The 12,501-nt window shown below is 51.9% G+C and overlaps 3 protein-coding genes and 1 non-coding gene across 6 annotated transcripts; 3 read left to right on the top strand and 1 right to left on the bottom strand.

The window, feature by feature from the left end:
* Positions 1-2,002: 2,002 nt before the first annotated feature.
* CUNH11orf98 (chromosome unknown C11orf98 homolog) lies at positions 2,003-3,827 on the bottom strand. The gene is made up of 4 exons (XM_040981932.1): positions 3,721-3,827; positions 3,444-3,568; positions 2,395-2,492; positions 2,003-2,317 (listed from the first exon to the last, which is right to left on the bottom strand). The coding sequence occupies exons 1-4, from the start codon at positions 3,757-3,759 to the stop codon at positions 2,208-2,210; spliced, it is 372 nt and encodes a 123-aa protein (XP_040837866.1). The 5' UTR covers positions 3,760-3,827; the 3' UTR covers positions 2,003-2,207.
* A 92-nt stretch (positions 3,828-3,919) lies between these two features.
* Positions 3,920-5,356, top strand: CSKMT (citrate synthase lysine methyltransferase). Of its 2 annotated transcripts, none has more exons than XM_040981930.1 (2): positions 3,920-4,258; positions 4,650-5,356. In XM_040981930.1, exons 1-2 carry the CDS (start codon positions 4,090-4,092, stop codon positions 5,303-5,305), a joined length of 825 nt encoding a protein of 274 aa, XP_040837864.1. In that variant the 5' UTR covers positions 3,920-4,089; the 3' UTR covers positions 5,306-5,356. The 2 variants fall into 2 exon arrangements, with proteins under 2 accessions (XP_040837864.1, XP_040837865.1); XM_040981931.1 differs by having other exon boundaries at positions 4,081-4,497.
* Positions 3,976-4,124, top strand: LOC121157671. Its single transcript, XR_005884091.1, has one exon. It is a non-coding gene; the product is annotated as a small nucleolar RNA SNORA57 (small nucleolar RNA).
* A 5,822-nt stretch (positions 5,357-11,178) lies between the features above and the next one.
* Positions 11,179-12,282, top strand: LOC121157588 (ubiquinol-cytochrome-c reductase complex assembly factor 3). 2 transcript variants are annotated; one of them, XM_040981874.1, is made up of 3 exons: positions 11,179-11,367; positions 11,474-11,596; positions 11,825-12,282. In XM_040981874.1, exons 1-3 carry the CDS (start codon positions 11,248-11,250, stop codon positions 11,855-11,857), a joined length of 276 nt encoding a protein of 91 aa, XP_040837808.1. In that variant the 5' UTR covers positions 11,179-11,247; the 3' UTR covers positions 11,858-12,282. The 2 variants fall into 2 exon arrangements, with proteins under 2 accessions (XP_040837808.1, XP_040837809.1); XM_040981875.1 differs by having other exon boundaries at positions 11,474-12,282.
* Positions 12,283-12,501: the final 219 nt, after the last annotated feature.

Genomic DNA, 12,501 nt, shown 5'->3' with positions numbered 1-12,501 from the left:
CGTGGTATTATTGTGGATTAATGATCCGGTAATAGACACAAAGAACTCAGAACTGTATGGGGTGCACAGAACATCACTGAAATTGTCTATTATTGATACCTAGTGAGAAGAGATAAAAAAAAAAATGCTAAGTGACACTGCAAGGCGATGTTTTTCTTTTTTTCGTTGCAAAAGATTTTATGGCAATGTCTATTTTAGATATAGTGGTAGAGGCGATGTAAGTTTGGGAAAATGAGTGGGGTTGGCACTAGAGGAAAAGCAGTATTTTCTCTACTTTTATACGTGGTTGAAAATTTTCCACAGTGAAAATGCAAACCGAAACACAATTTTACATCCATTGTAATTAGATAAAATGCTAATTCCCCACTGGCACAAAACGATTTAGTCCTTGCCTGCCTCTCTAATTTCATTTCCATTTGGCCTCCCCTTTTGCCAGTCCAATCAGACATACACTCAACTTTGGACAGTGCCTAGGACACAGTAAGCTCTCTCTCTCTCTCTTTTTTTTTTTTTTTTAATTAATTCTCATTTGAAAGGCAGAGGTAGAGAAACAGAGGAATCTTCCATCTGCTGGCTCATTACTGACATGGCTGCATTGGCTAGGGCTGGGCCAAGCAGAAGCCAGCAGCTTCCTCTGGGTCTCCCATGTGGGTGCAGCCAGGGCCCATGCGGTTTTCTCAGGCTGTTGGCCAGTAGCTAGATGGGAGCAGCCAGGACGTGAACCAGAGCTCAGATGGGTTGTTGGCCACACTGCAGTAGATGGCTTTACCCACTACCACTATGCTACAATCCTGTCCCAAGTTGGGTTTTTTTTTTTTTTTTTTTTGAATCCTAAAAGCTTTGTGGAGGATTGTCAGTGTGGACACCGAGAACCGTATCCCAAGTGCCAGAGATCACAGAGTATATGAATGCCCTTGGAGGCTGAGAACTCTGAGGTCACCCATTTCCTATTGACTTTCCCACATGATGGTAGCAGCACCAAACCCTCTCACAGGGTCTGGTGACATGGGAACTACAGCCAGGAGCCCCAGGTGGTACTCAAGAGATAAAAGGGTTGTAAATCTCCTTTTGGACTCAGGAGAGGAGCTTTCTCTGGTCCTTATCTAGTTCTAGCCTTGGCTCCCAGGCCTCTCTTACACCGACCATCAGGGTTGCTTGTGAGCCCCAAGATTAGTTTGGATAGACAGATACTAATATTAAAGGTCAGCTAGTTGATAATCACTCAGCTTGTACCTTACTGATCAGGCTTCCCATCTGGCTTCTCAGATAGACAGAGAGAGACATAGATAGAGATATAGAAAGTCTGGAACAGCCAGGGAAAAGATCAATTAGCCTATCATCGCTCAGCCTGTACTTACTGGTCAAGCTCCCGATTGATTTGCTTCTCCTGGACCTTACTAGGCAGAATATAGAGTTAAATTCTTCCTCACTCAATGGGTTGTTGGGGATCTCCCTGCTCACCTGCCTAAAACTTCTCTATTCTTCAATTGTTAAAATGCAAAGTTCTGTCAAACCATGCTTAATCACTATATACTGCAAAGTTTAAATTGTGGCTTAATTTTCTTCCCCCAAAAAACTTTTTCAATTTATGACTGTTAATGCTAAACAAGATGTAACAGTATAGAAACATTGATGTTAAGTTTGTACTTAGCTGTTACATATATGATATATGTTAATGTTTAAATAAATAAATGTGAAGAGCTGTAAAAAAAAAACAAAAACAAAAAACCGAATGCAATAAAGGAGACAAAGGCAATTGTAGATGACCTGCCTGTCCAGCAGTAGTGGCAGGCCTCATATCCGGAGCCCTAACTCCTCTAACGCTACACTAATCTTCAATTTGTTGGAAAATGCAAAGTTGGGGTACCCCTGCCTAGGGAGCCAGGACTACCACACACCTTGGCCTCTTGTTGCGTTGGCTTGAGCAGCTTCCATGGACGCTCCTTCTCGACGTTCCTCTCTCAGACCTCACCTCATGGCCCACCACCATCACACATCTTAGTCAAGAGTTCAAGCACACTTTATTACAAATGGGATTGGCTGCTGGCGGTCCCTCCTGTCTGCCCCACACATCCCTCCAGGAGAGGTGCGGCCAGGGCCAACAATGCAAGAGGAAGTTGGGAAGAGTACAAAGTGGAAATGCTTTCTCCCAAGTCCTCCGAGTCCTTCCGGTTGCAGTGGAGATGTTGCTGAAGGAGGAGAGGACTTCAGCTGCCATTCTCTGCGTCCTCCATGTCTACATCCTGGGGCGCTTTCGTCTTCTTTGGTCGTCTGGGCTGTGGCTCACTGGTCCTGGCTGGCTTGGAGGGGGCATCCACTGAAACAAAGGGACAAGGAAGCATGAGACAAAGTCAGAATGCAGCTCCCTGCCCTTTGTGTCTGCGCCCACTTCACCTTCCATAGTGGCCTTCTCCTTCTGGGCCAGCCGGATCTGCTGCAGGAGCTTCCGGCGCTTCTTCCCAGACAGAGTAATGTTGGCCCGCGTACTGGACCTAAGGAGGACAGAGAGATCCTGGGTCACCTTCACTAAGTCACATCACCCTACGGATCTGGCTACGGGAAAATCCAAATCGCTCAACCGTTTCAAAGGTCATGAGTTAAATCCCTCCGACACTTGCACTTTTGCGTAACTGAACAACATCAATCTAGGGGCTGGTGCAATGGCCTAGCTGGCTAATCCACCACCCTGCAGCACTGCAATCTCATACGGATGCTATGGCATCTGGGCACCGATTCAAGTGCTGGACACTCCCCATCCAGCTCCATGCTTGTGGCCTGGGAAAGCAGTGCAGGATGGTCCAAGTCTGCAGGACCCTGCACCCACGTGGGAGAACCCCCCAAGAGGGCTCCTGGCTGCATGTCAGCTCAGCTCTGGCCCTTGCAGCCATCTGGGAATGAACCAGCAAATGCAAGATCTGTCTCTCCTCTCTCTAAATCTGCCTTTCCAATAGAAATAAATAAACCTTAAAGAAATAAATCGATCTTAACACATATCTCAGGATAATGTCTTACACGAAGTATTTAATGGTAGGTGTGCATGCAGGCTTTCGAATGTAATGAAGAAACTAATGAGTGAATGTCGAACGCCAATTGCAGAGGCCCTTCCCCAAGGTTCAGGGGGCTCTGGAACTTGTGTGCAACAACTTCTTGTGTGTTTTTGAGAAGACTCGACGGCTAACACGCACTCGTCTGAATGCAAAAGTAAAGTTATGAAATTTGCGTGAGTGTACACTGTCCTTTGGGAAGTGAGGCGGTGCACAGCTCTGCTGGGATTCCCGAAGGTTCCAGACTCCAGAGAGCAAGTAGTAACGTACAAGTGTGTGGAAAGGCGAATTTCGGGATGAAGATCAACCCACGCTGCCTGCCTAAATGTGGGTGCCCAAGCAAAGTCCGGGGTCTTTCTGAGGAGGGTCCCGGGAGGGGGGAAAGGAGGTGGTGCTCACGCCCGCTTCTTGAGGTGGTGCCGCGTGATCAGCCCTTCGTCTATGACGGCCCCGACCACCTGACGCTTCAGTCGGCGGTCCCGGTTCAACACCCGCCGGCGCTTGAAGAGTTTCTTCTTCAATTCCTGCGGGAGACAAAACGGGCATCAGCCGGAGACCGCGCACCGCGGCGCAGGGCCGCCATCCCCGGCCCCTTCGACTCCGTCCTTTCGGGCGAGAGAAGCGTCCCCACGGCGCTTGAGCAGAAAACAGCTGCGGCCCGACCCCACACAATCACCGTTCGAGGCCGGTTGATCTTGCCGCCCGGAGGTCCCATGGCGGAGCACAGAGCCGCACGCTCCTGGCCGCCACACTTCCGCCGCCGTGAGGACTCCGCCCACTAGGTCTCGGCGGACCAATCACAGCACGGGGGCGGGCCCAGGGACTATATAAAGGCAGCTGGGCCGGTACGGGCTCCTTTCGGAGGGCAGTGAGGCAGTAAGTTTGCGTAACTTTCGTTTTCCTGGGGTGGTTTGGGGTAAGGCTTGGGGACCCTCCTTTTCTTGGCGGGGACCGGGCGTACGATCCCGCTCCCCGTTATGTACGGAGGCAGAGGAAAAGGGCCGTGGTCCCCTCGGCGTCATGTCTTCGGTGCCGGCTGCTTCCCATGCGCCGGTTCTATCCTCAAACGCCGAGACAAGGCACATGGAAGCCGGGCAGGGTCTGGTTCCCTCGGGCTCCTCCCGGAGGTGCTCACGCCTTCTCCTTTGGTTTCAGGTGTGCGGACGCCTCTGCAGCAGAAGGAGCTGTCGTAATCCCCTCCTTCATTTCGCGTGGTAACAATAAAGGCCGTTCATATTTGCAAGCTGCGCGTCCGCGTCCTTTTTCCCCCCCTTTCCTGAGGCTGCATGCCTCCGTCACCACGTGAAGTTGCACCTCGCCCTCCGGCTGGCGTGCAAGCGACTCTTTGCATCCCGTTTTCCGGCCCATCTTGTCGCCGACCTCCAGATGGCCTTGCTGAGCCGAATGTTCCAGGCGCGGACACTCGCGGCGGGCGTGTCCCGTGCCTTGGCTGGTAGGGGGGGTGGGTGCAGAGAGGGAGGGTCGGGTGGCGCTTTTTGTGTCCACGCGGTTATGCCCCACTGGAATTGTGGCTTTTATCGGTCTCTGTTTCGTGTAATGAGAGACATCGGACACAAAATGACCCGGGCCCCCATGTGTCCGCAGGCTCCCTGGCCGGCAGCTGCCTAGCTGACCGCCGCCTCTGGGACCAACTTCATGCCCGGCCACGCCTGGGCAATGACCCCACCTTCGACTGGTTCTTCGGATATGAGGAGGTCCAGGGATTGCTTCTGCCGCTGCTCCAGGAGTCTCAGTCCCAGACAGCCGGTCCGGTTCGGGTACTGGATGTGGGTTGTGGTACCTCAAGCTTGTGTGCAAACCTTTACGCAAAGTCCCCACAGCCCGTGGACGTACTGGGAGTGGACTTTTCTCCTGTGGCCGTGGCTCACATGAACAGGCGCCTTGAGGCCGGCCTAGACCCTGGGCACCCGGATTCCCGCCTGCGCTTCCTGCAAGCTGACGCCCAGAACCTGGTACCTGTGGCTTCCTCGGGCTCCTTCGAGCTGGTGCTGGACAAGGGCACCTGGGACGCTGTGGCCCGGGGTGGGCTGCCTGGGAGCTATCGGGTGCTCTCCGAGTGCTTGAGGGTCCTGAGCCCCCGGGGCACTCTGGTGCAGTTCTCGGATGAGGACCCCGATGTACGGCTCCCATGCCTAGAGCAAGGGTCCCAAGGGTCCCGTGGCTGGAAGGTGACCGTGCAGGAGCTTGGCCCTTTTGGGGGCATCACCTACTTCGCTTACTTGGTCCAGAGTTCTCATTAAAAATAGTTGTTCTTGGTGTCTCAATTGGGCAAAGAAGAGGTTAGCTGGGATATGAGAGTTTATAAAGCTGGTTTTCACATTTGGTTCCCTGGTTGGGGTGCGATATTTTTTTAAGCGCCTGAAGTTACACAGGCACTTACAATACTCTTTGAACCATTGGATGTTACCAGTCACACCAATAGCTGCTCTTGGGAACAGTCCAATGTGACCCATGATGTAACCCCTAAAGTGCTCCCTGCACTCACCTGCAAGGTTGTCCGGAGGGAGGAGGAGCTGGGAGTGCTCCACCAGCCTGCTTCCACAGACACCTGCTGCTGTGTCCCAAGGAGGACCAGGGTTGGGGACCCAGGACACATCATGCTCTCCCTGTTCCTTCCCCCAGTTTGGGCCAGGATTAAATGTCCTCAAGGGAGATGGAGGGTCCTGTGGGCTCCAAGTCCAGCCTGGAGAGGGAGGAAAAGTGAAAAATATAATTCCTCATAGGTTAGGGAATTTTTTTAAGATTTATTTTTACTGGAAAGTCGGATTTAAAGAGGAGAGACAAAAATCTTCCGTGCACTGATCCACTCTCCAGGTGGCCCGAACTGACCCGATCCAAAGCTACCTTCTTCAGGGGTCTCCTACACAACTGCAGGGTCTCAAGGTTTTGGGTTGCTCTCCACTGCTTTCCAGGCCACAAGCAGGGAGCTGGATGGGAAGTGGAGCTGCTGGTATTAAAACCGGCACCCATATGGGATCCCAGCACATTCAAGGTGAGGACTTTAGCCACTAGGCTACCACACCGGGCCCAAATAAACCTTTTTTAAAAATAATAGGAAGAGGACCTAGAACAATAGCCTAGCTGCTTAAGTCCTTGCCTTGTATACACTGGGATCCCATATGGGCGCTGGTTTTAATCCCAACTTCACTTGCCATCCAGCTTTTCTGTCTCTCCTCCTTTCTGTATAAAAAATTAATTTTTTAAAAAATAAGATGTTGAGGATCTTGTGCTGTGGCCTAGTGGCTAAAGTCTTCGCCTTGGACATGGTAGGATCTCATATGGGCACTGGTTCTAATCCCTGCAGCCCCACTTCCCATCCAGCTCCCTGCCTGTGGCCTGGGAAAGCAGTCAAGGACGGCCCAAAGCCTTGGGACCCTGCACCCGTGTGGGAGACCTGGAAGAAGTTCCTGCCTCCTGGCTTTGGATTGGAACAGTACCCCAGCCATTATGGCCACTTGGGGACGGAAGATCTTTCTGTCTCCTCCATTTTGTATATCTGACTTTGCAATAAAAATAAATCTTTAAAAATAAATAAGATGTTAGAGGGAAACTGAAGTATTTAATAATAATAGGAAGAGTGTTCTCTCACCCTGGAGCACCTCGCCTGGCTCTCTGGGTCTTGCCTGTAGCCAGCTTCCTGGCAGACCAAACTGGGACACAGCAGTTATCGTGATGATGGTTTGAATAATCAGGTCCCTGGCACGACTGAGCCAGGATGAGTTCCTGGCTCCTACACTGAGCCTGGATCCAGCACAGTCCCAGCCAATAAATGGTAGCGCTCTCTTTGTGCCTCCAAAATTGACCCAACAGGAGACCAGCATGGTGGTACAGCAAGTTAACCCCCTGGCATGTGGCTCCTGCATCCCATATGGGCACCAGTTCGCTTCATGTCCCAGCTGCTATAGTTCAAAGCCCAACACACACTTGAGAGGAAAAAAATATAAGACAGTTAAGATTAAGAGCTTTGAGCCCAGTGCAACAGCCTAGTGGCTAAAACCCTCTCCTTGCATGGGCCTAGTCCAAGCTGCTCCACTTCCATTCCAGCTCCCTGCTTGTGTCCTGGGAAAGCAGAAGAGGACGGCCCAAGGTCTTGGGACCCTGCACTTGTGTGGGAGCTCCAGGAGAAGCTCCTGGCTTCAGATCAGATCACGTCTGTCCATTGTGGCCACATGGGGAGTGAAACAATAGATGGAAGATTTTTCTGTCTCTCCTCTCTATAAATCTCACTTTCCAATAAAAATATATCTTAAAAAATTTGGTTTTTTTTCCACCACCTCCTTCATGAAGAAGTCACTCATTGCCTAGCACATAGTAAATATTTAAAAAACAATAAAGAAAACAGGTAGCTTCTGTAAAGTATGAAGAACTGGATTAAGAGTCTAGAAGAGAAAATAATCCAAAACTATTTATGGGTTGTTACACCTGGGATCTTTTTCTTTTTTTTTTTCCTCAATAACCCTGGAGCAATGAAATGAACAACTCAGGGCTATTTAAGCCACTCAAGTAACATCCTCAGGATGCTCTTCCTCGCAGCAGGTTCTCTAAAGCGTCATCAAAGGACTGTCTCCCGTCCTCCGGTGCTGGACTGTGTCCACCCACCTTCCATACCTGACACTCCTCACCCTACTCAGAGGCCCACATGGGCATTCATCTCTCACATATCATATCCTATCATATCATCTCATCCAATTTTTTAAAAAATGATAGTTTTTCTTTAAGGTTTATTGATTTTTACTAGAAAGGCAGATACACAGAGAGAAGGATCTTTCATCTGTTGGTTCACTCCCCAAGTGGCCGCAATGGCCAGAACTGAGCTGATCAGAAACCAAGAGCCAGGAGCCTCCTCTGGGTCTCCCATGTGGGTGCAGAGACCCAATGCCTTGGGCCACTTTCAATTGCTTTCCCAGGCCACAAACAGGGAACTGGATGGGAAGTAGAGCTGCCAGGCCCATGAACTGGTGCCCATATGGGACCCCGGCATGTGCAAGGCGAGAACTTTTGTCACTAGGCTACCATGCCAGGCCCAGGCTGCTATACCCACAAGGGAGACTTGGAAGGAACTCCTGGCTCCTAGCTTTAAGCTAGCTTCATCCAGGCCATTGCAGCCATTTTGGGGAGTGAACCAATGGACGAAGGATCTCTCTCTGTGACTGATTTTCAAATAAATGAATCACAAAGAGTTACCCATTCTGGCATCACAATTGCTTCCCATGTTCCAGCTTCACCACCTGCCCTGACTTTCTCTGGCATGACTTACTGTATGCCTGTACCGCTCAATGGAGGGCCACACCCCCATCTGCCTTACCCAGAACACCCAGCCCTCTGTCACCTGGTTCCTCACTCTGGTCTTGGAAGAAGACCTCAGCCTCCTCTTCCTCCCCATCAGGGAGCAGCAGCAGTTCATCGCAAGGCCAGCGCAGATCCGCACTGTCTTTGTTCTCCTCGGAGGGCTCCACCACAATGGAAGGCAGGCGGGGCTTGGGAGAGGCAGCCTGAACAAAGGCAACAGGGCAGGTGGGCCATGCTGAAGGATGACCTGCCCCAGGACGAGGAGGGGGTACCGACCTGAACGTCCTGGTGCCCTTCGACCCTGCCAGTCTCTCCATCTTTCCAGGGAGGGTTGGTCATCCCAGGGCTTTCTGCACGCCAGGAAGAGTCTGCACTGTCTCTAGGCCAAGGTCCGTCCTCCTCACTGCTCCCTGGCACCAGGGCCATGGTGGTGGGGGTTGTGACAGTGCAGCGTGGTTGAGGGTCCCTGGGCCACAGTCCCCTTGCCCAGGGCATCCACACAGGGCTCCTTTAATCTTCTTTGGAACCTGACCCCATAATCACTTCTGAGGACTGGAGGATGACATGACAGGAGATTAAGGGCCTCCCAGGGAGGGGAGGATGCCCCAGCCCCAGCCCCGAGCTTTATTCCGGCTTAGTCCTAGAGACCCTGGGCGAAAACAAGGGCACCTGGATTAAGGCCTGTGGGAGAAGAGTTCTGATACAAACTCACTGTTCCGTGACTGCTCTGCTCACTAATTCTCTCAATCTGGAAGGTTTATCTCTTTTCTTTCATTTTTCTTTTATTTATTTTTAAATAAAATTATTTTATTTATTTATTTATTTATTTTTATTGGAAAGGGGGATATACAGAGAGAAGGAGAGACAGAGAGGAAGATCTTCCATCCGATGATTCACTCCCCAAGTGACCGCAACGGCTGGTGCCAATCCGAAGCCGGGAACCAGGAACCTCTTCCGGGTTTCCCACACGGGTGTAGGGTCCCAAGGCTTTGGGCCGTCCTCGACTGCTTTCCCAGGCCACAAGCAGGGAGCTGGATGGGAAGTAGAGCTGCCAGGATTAGAACCAGTGCCCATACAAGGATCCCGGCGCGTTCAAGGCCAGGACTTTAGCCGCTAGGCCACGGCACCGGGCCCGTGCCCGGCCCCTAGAAGATATTTTCTGCTCTAAACTAAGATTTTGATGTTACAGTAAATCCAGAGTTTTTGTAGTTAGAACAAAAGATGGACCAATGCCAAGGGTATACCGTGATGAGAAAAGTTAATAGGTTGTTTTGAAATAATGAAAAAGCATGTATCACCAGGGCCTCCTCCTTGCACTGTACTTGACTTTAAGCTTTTGTTTGGGTTGCTCTGACTAAATGAGTTTGTAGTAGATCCCCAAATTTGAGTCTACTTGCCTGACCTGGGGTTGCAGGGGGGAAAGTGGGTATTTATTTGCAAAGCACAGAGCACAGAAGCCAGGCAGCTACCACTTAATGCCCAGGTTCCTGAGTGGGAAGGGGCTGAGTTGAAGGTAAAGGATGTCACAGGACCAGGCTGGGTCTGAGAGGCATGTCAGCTCACACGGTCCGTGGCTGTGCCTGCAGTGCTCCCGGCCTTCTTGCCAGGGGCCAAAGATAGATACAGCACCTGAGGATGCCACACGCGGTAGTTAATCCTTACTCGGGGTTTCTGCAAAACACACAAGAATGAAAACCAAACCATCATTTGTTGAGATTGATGACCTCCTGATCAGGGGTCACCAAGGCCAGTCACATCACTCCCCGGATTTAGTGAGTGGATTTTAGATACGTGGGAAAGCCAGACTGATAAAAATGGAGAGTCAGAAAGAGCTTCCATCTGCAGGCTCACTTCCCAGAATGCAGTAAAGATCAGAACCCAGCCAATCTGAAGCCAGGCGCTTCCCCCAGGTCTCCCACATGGGTGTGTGGGTGCGTGGGTGTGTGGGTGCAGGATCCCAAGGCTTTGGGCCATCCCAGGCCATTCCATCCCAGGTGCGGGATGGGAAGTGGAACAGCTGGGACACAAAGGGGAGCACATTTAAGATCCCAGCACTTGCAAGGTGATGATTAGCTACTGGAGCCGTTGTACTTCTCCTGTGGAGACAAGTTAAACAAAGGAAGGGAGACTAGATGGGTAGTTATGTAGTATCTACATCACAGACATTGCATAGGGCTTGTTTTGGGGGTTAATATCTGGGTGATCATTATTTGCTGTGTTGAAAAAGGCTCACACGCAACAGGTGTTGGGCCTCTGTTTAAATGCTGCTGGGGACGCGTGCATGCCGAATCAGAAGGCGTGGTTCTATCCTGGCTTCTCGGCTTCCCACCCAGCTTCGGGCTATTGCCCAGCCTGGGAGCCTCCGCGAACAGATCTCGGGGGGATTTGGGCTCCTGGCTTTTGGCCCAACTCAACTAGGTTGTTGAGGGCATTTGGGGAAATAAACCAGGAAGTGCAAGATCTACCTCTTTCTCTGCCTTTCAAATAAATAAATAATAACTAATATATATGTATTAAAATATTTAAAAAGAAAACAGTTTCGTTGGAAGTCACAGAGCCTATGTTAGGTCTCTACTGAGAGGGACATTTAGAGGGACAGAGCACAGGGCAACTGCAAAACCGAACAACAAGGCCACACACTCTCCGCAGCGAGGGTCTGATGACAAAAGGCTAAGCCCTGAACCTTGAGCGCCAACACTTCTTGGAACGCTAGCTCCCCATTGTATCTGTAAAGCCTCGGGCGCTCTGGGCTAAACGTTTCTATGGTGTCGTCCTCTCTAGGATGGCGGTTTCTCTATGGCTTCCTGTCCAGGTCGCTCTAGCCTGCGCGGGAGGCGGCCGTTCTAGGCCGCGGGAGGCCGCAGAGGGCGTCTCGCTGCTCGCACGGAGAGCCATGGGGTCGCTGCGGAAGGCGCTGATCGTAGTGGCCATGCTGGGCGCCGGGGCTGGCGTGGGCTCCGCACTCTTTGCTCTCGTGACCCCGGGAGAGCTGCAGAAGCAGGCGATGCTGAAGGTAACAGTATGCTGGAGCCCTGGGGTGGAGGCGGCGGCGGCGGCGGCGGCGGCGGCGGCGAACCTCGGGCAGGGGACTGAAACTTCCCAATTCTCCCTGTTCGCAGGACATACCGGAGCAGGACCCGCGGCGCAGGGATGAGGCGGCCAGGACCCAGCAGCTAATAATGGCCACTCTGCAGGAGTCCGTGGCCACGCAGGAGAACGTGGCCTGGAGGAAGAACTGGATGGTCAGCGGTAGTGGGAGGTCAACGTGAGACCGTATCCCCTCCACGGGCGCTGGGACGTTGGCTTGAGGCCACCTTTCCCTCGATGCGCCCAGCGGGGCGTCGGGACCCTGGATGTTGTTCCCAAGAGTCCCCCTCCCCATTCTCCCCAGGCATGGGAAGCTGCCCCTTGGGTGAGCACATTCCCCCAAATCCTGTCCCGATTGCTTTCAAGTCCACGTCCGGGCTGAGGCCAGCGTGCGGGGATCGAATGTGAGGAACTGAAGGAAGCCATAAATCTGACCCTCCATGCAGACAGCCCTGCAGTCACCCCGACGGGGGTTTGGGGCTCCCCGGGAGTGGAGGCTGAAGCTGCATGGACTTAGCGGCCACTTTCAGCGCGACCTCAGGTCATGTGACCCCGAGGTTGAGCCTTCCACCCTGGGTAACCAAGCACAGAACCGGTCTGGGAAATCTTGTGGCGATGGATGCCTGTTGACCTGTCCCTTGAGATGAGAAAGGGGTCGCGTGGCTCCTGGACCACTTGAGCGAAGGAAAGGCGCTGAGTCCATCAGATCTTGGTTCCATGCCTGCACCGTGGCACAGCCTGCGATGTAACTGCCCTAACGTTGTCGTAAATAATTTAGAAATGTAAAATGCAGTGCCTGGCACAGAACAGCCTCTCAGTAAATGTAACAGGGATACTTTTACCCTCAGCAGTTTGTTTTAATTAAGCACATTTAATGGGAAAGGCAGAGAGAACTTTTCCATCTGACAACCCAAATGCCCAGGCTGACATCAGGAGCCTGGAACCCCACCTGGGTCTCCCATGAGGGTGGCACGGACCCACGTAAGTGAACCAGCATCACCTGCTGTCTCCTGGATACACCTGAGCAGGGAACTGGACGTGCTAAACACAGCTGGAATTC

The sequence above is a fragment of the Ochotona curzoniae genome, unplaced genomic scaffold (assembly GCF_017591425.1).
Source record: "Ochotona curzoniae isolate NIBS_2020 unplaced genomic scaffold, NIBS_Ocur_1.0 contig_3527, whole genome shotgun sequence".
Taxonomy (NCBI): domain Eukaryota; kingdom Metazoa; phylum Chordata; class Mammalia; order Lagomorpha; family Ochotonidae; genus Ochotona; species Ochotona curzoniae.
Note: the sequence above shows the minus strand (reverse complement) of the source record. Positions and strands in the feature narration are given on the sequence as shown.